The sequence below is a fragment of the Pterocles gutturalis genome, unplaced genomic scaffold, assembly GCF_000699245.1.
Source record: "Pterocles gutturalis isolate BGI_N339 unplaced genomic scaffold, ASM69924v1 scaffold6863, whole genome shotgun sequence".
In the NCBI taxonomy this organism is placed as follows: Eukaryota; Metazoa; Chordata; class Aves; order Pterocliformes; family Pteroclidae; genus Pterocles; species Pterocles gutturalis.
In genome coordinates, this window is record NW_010120308.1 from 1,704 (window position 1) to 6,256 (window position 4,553).

The 4,553-nt window shown below is 43.8% G+C and overlaps 1 protein-coding gene across 1 annotated transcript in view; it reads left to right on the forward strand.

The window, feature by feature from the left end:
* Positions 1–808: 808 nt before the first annotated feature.
* Positions 809–4,553, forward strand: part of LOC104464205 (Golgi SNAP receptor complex member 2-like) — a gene marked incomplete at its 5' end in the record, with an annotated part of 4,633 nt that continues 888 nt past the window's right edge. Inside the window, one exon of the mRNA XM_010076848.1 lies at positions 809–949. Within this exon, the coding sequence (XP_010075150.1) occupies positions 809–949 (141 nt within the window). The remainder of the gene's footprint in view (positions 950–4,553) is intronic.

The window sequence follows — 4,553 nt, forward strand, 5'->3', positions numbered from 1 at the left end:
TTACCAATATCATGATTCCTGTTTATAAAACAATCATGGGAGTGATGAGCTGTCATCTTGACTCTCTTGATGGAATGGTGTCCAGAGAAGATTAAACTGGAAGCCTTTGAAAAACAATAGTGATCACATCCTCTGACCTCTTGTGTAACCCAGGTTACTGAATTTTATCTGGTTATTTCAAGAGTCATAGTTTCTAGCTGAGCTAATGCATTTTTTTATGGAAAAAAATGGGTTTTTTCTTAGATAAGGCCTTGGGTGTTGAGTGAGTCAGACCCTCAGGGAACTAGGTTCATGTCTGTCTGCCCTCACTATCAGAAATTTGCACCATGTTGTAAATTTATAGAATGGCATCTCCCAGATGCTATGTTTTGCGGGCCTCTTCTCACTTAGAAATGTTATATTGCATCTTTCACTTCCAACGATCAAATGACTCCTTGTTAAACACTTTCTGTCAGTTTTGATGTTCTCTCTTGTAATACCCTTTCCTACATATATCAGAAACTGAGATTATAAAAAAAGTCTCCACTTTTAATCTGACCTTTTATCCTTCAAGATCTAATTGCAGTTGAACAGCCCAACAACTTTGCCTTTTGGCTTCCTTCCTGTAGGCTTCTCTAAATTACTTTTTTCACTCAAATATTAATGTTGTAGTTAATATCCTTATGAAAAAAAAATGGTTAAAACATAATCCTTCACGTCCTGTCAAGTTTTTTGCCACGTTTGTTTCTGCATGTTCTTTTTCTGGATCTATGTGTGGGCAGTATGAGTGAGCAGGCAAGGTAACCAAGACCCTGCGTTTCCCCTACAGGACTCTGACACCACCATACCGATCGACGAAACCTTACAGTTTAATGAATCCCTCCAGAATGCCCATCGTGGCATGGATGATCTTATTGGCAGTGGGACCAACATCCTTCAGGGGCTGAGGGACCAGAGAGTGACATTAAAGGTGGGGGCATCATTTTTTTACCAAAAAGACCCCACATTTTTCTGTGTTTATGATGACCAGGCTAAGTAAAATAAATACATGATTTTTTTTCAGTACACTGCTTCAAGCTGAGAATACTGGGAAAGGCCCAAACTCCATTTTAACTAAACCTGAAACCTTTACATTCTGTCATCTTATTAGGAACATCTTTAAGCTTTCTTGTGGCTGGACAGCCTAGCAGTCCTCACCTGCATGGTAGTTAGTATCTGGAGTGCTGAATGCTATGTTTTGTTCTGCTATGTTTTTTTTTTTCTTTGGTTGGTTGGGTTTTTTTTTTTGTTCAAGTGAAGAATGGGAAGTAATGGCTAGCTTGCAGATAGATATTGATTCAGAGGAACATCACTGAGAGTAACCACAAAACTGTCATAAAGTACTTGTGTTTAAGATTAGGAATAAAGATAATACTCTCATGGGTCTAATGCACCTCAACAATATTATCTTTCCCTGAATGCTGTTAATGACATCTGTATATCTTCCTGTCTCTTAATAACAAATATTTGTCTTTTATTTTAAGGACTGTTCAAAGTGGTGTTAAATTTTGAGTAAATAGCTCAAAGATACAAAAAGCTTTTTAATAAGAAGTGTGTGGTGGGATGTCGTGGTTTTATGGGGCTGGCAGCTGAACACCACGCAGCCGCTTGCTCACACTCCCCACTCCTGGCGATGAGAGAATTAAAGGGGGAAAGGGAAAAGAGACTCATGGGTTGAGATAAGAACAATTTAATAACTACAATAAAATTGATAATAATAACAATATGTAGAAATATACAATGCTGGAAAGATGGATTTCTGAAAAATGTGGGGAAATCCTTATCTCTGTTCTATTCATCTTTTGATGGCGATAACTATTGTTGTCTGTCTTGTGATATTGCTGTGTTTTGGGATGTCTCTGCCAAAGGATTTAGGCATTTTTAATTGCTATCATCAGTCCCTACGTTTGGTCAGATGAATCACACCGTAAGCTCGATGGTTGCACAGACCAGGGTTTCACTGGCCGTTAAGGGAGTCAAGGCAGCTCACAGATAGCTGAACTGTAGACATGGATGGTTCTCACCCTTAAAATGCACAGACATTTTGCTGGAGCAACTTTTAGTACCTGTGGTACCCATTTCCTCAGAGTCACCAGAGCTGGGTGTCGTCATGGCGCAGAGTTGCTAGGTGCTTATTTTAATCCTAATGTCTGTTGCAGTTCACAAGCCAGGTACTTCCTGTCCTGGTCAGAGAGGTCCAGGCTAGCTGGTGTTCCCAGAGCACTGGACAGGAGCACCGCAGGGTATAACGGCAGAGGACATTTGTCCTCTGAGTTTAGCTCTGGGTGGCTTTGGTGGCTGATCACATTGGCTTGGGACATTGTCAGTAAAAGTGCACGAGCGTACCTGTGCTTCACGCAGGGAATTTGAGGTTGGTGATTCTACAAGACGGTAAGTCACTGATTCAAGGTAATCTCTGGTGAGTGGCTGAAGCACTTGGTTTCTGGAGGGTTCCTGAGAAGGAGGTGCGTACATCACAAGTCAGGAGAACTTAACCACGGTTGGCAAATGTGATAAAGGAACACTTGCAGGAACTGCTGCCTCAAGGAGATTGAGGGGAAATACTGTTTCTTGTTGTAGTCAGTAGACCTGTCTCACTGCTTTTCCTAGTTAGATTGCACCTGGATTCCTGTTAGATCATGATGGGCCTTCTGCAAATGTCAGCTGCCTTGTCTCAGCTGCCAGCTTGTGGCAAGTCAAGGACCCTTCAGGTCAGCACGGTAACAGTAGAGATGGTGTGTCTCTGCCCTGTGCTGCTGATGCTCTTGTGGGAGCATCATGATCTTATGTTTTCAGGGGGATATTTCTTCTCACTCTTTGAGGAAACATCTGTTCATACTCCTTTTCCCTTTAGCTTTTCTTACACAATCAAAGACTTTGTTGCTCATTTACAAATCTGGCAGAAGCAGCTAGTGTAGAGACAATTTCTAAAACTAAATGAGTAATTTGTAAGCATGTTAATCTGTGTAACTTCTTGGTTATTCGATAGAAATGGAGACAGGTATGAACCAAGTATTTCCAAATTGTCACAAGGCTTTTAACTGTTGTAGTTGTACTACTCCACTGTGCCACGGTCTGCAAGAATTGAAGAGTCTTCACTTTCCTATTGTTCGCTTTCATTTTAAAGCTTCATTTTTGTTTCTCTTCTCCAAGGAAGGTTTTCTTTTGTTCTGAAGTAGTGTTGAAAGATTGCTCCAGAGACAGGAGAGGTGCTGAACTTTCAAGTGTAGTATCCAGGGGGTTACTGAGGTCTCTGAAATGAAGGTGAAGAATTTGGTTATGTTTTACAAGCTGAGACGTAACCTAATTTCAGCAAAGGGCCTGAATACCTACACAGCCTCTACAGAAGAAAGTTTTTGTTTTAAAGCATGGTAGGAGAGCATTGTGGTGGGAATCTGTACAATTTACCTTGCTTGGAGAAGAAAGAAGTCTTAACAGCTTTCTGAAGCAGGGTGTTTTGTGAAGGACTTGGACCCAGAAGTCAGTTTGAGAGACGAGGTCCATTATCATCACCATGGTGTGACAAGGCGTCCTGGTGTCATCTGGGACAGAGTGACCCCTCTTCCCAGCAGCCAGGGAGAGGCTGGTTGGGTTTGTGCTGAGGAGAAGCTGATCACACACTGATGGGCAGAGCTGCTGCCAGGACACTCAAGGACTTTCCAGCTTCTCTGCTGTGCCCGTGTCTGCAGGGGCAGGAGGAGCTGGGAGGGAGCACAGCCCCAGTGACCAGCCCAGGATTCGACCTCAGGTTTAGGGCTGAGACCCAAACTGGCCGACGGTCTGTTCCAGATGAGGCTCTGTCCAGAAGTGTTCGCTCTTGCTGGGGGTCATCCTTTCTCGCTCTGGGTCATTCCTTGTTGCTCCAGGTCATCTCTCTTGGGGTTGTCTCACCCTTTTGGTCAGCTCTCAGGCGTGGACACTCGGGCTCTTATCTCTGTTCTGGGATGGTGGTTTCAGGACTCTCCCTGCTCTGGGACCGTTAGGCGGGAACGGGCTGAGCCTTGGCCATGGGGTGGTGAGCAGTGTCACTGTGTGTCACTCATTTGTGTGTTTGTATATATTACTATTATTATTTTGCATTTTATTGCAGTTTAGTTATCAAATTGTTCTTATCTCAACCCACGAGTCTCTTTTCCCTTTCCCCCTTTAAGTCTTTCCCCATTCCCAGGATTGTGGAGGACTAGCGAGCGATCGTTGTGGTGTTTTGCTGCCAGCCAGGATCAAAACCACGACAGAAGGCTACTCTCTCGCTGTACCTATCTTTATGCACATGTAGGGGTGTCGGCCAGTGTCTCTCTGACTTGGTGCTGTGAGCTGGTGCTCAGTGCACTCTTCAGTGTGTCACCCATTTCTCTAGCTTATCTAGAAATGTGCTGCTCACCTCGCTGTACCGCCGTGACTCTGCAGTCCCGAGTTCCCTCCATTCTTCCCAGAGGGGATGATCCAGCTCTGAACTGTGCCCAGAGCACATCCACGTGCGTGTATTTCACACAGCTTCCTTTAACCGTTGCCCTGAAATACAGTAGGAGCATTCC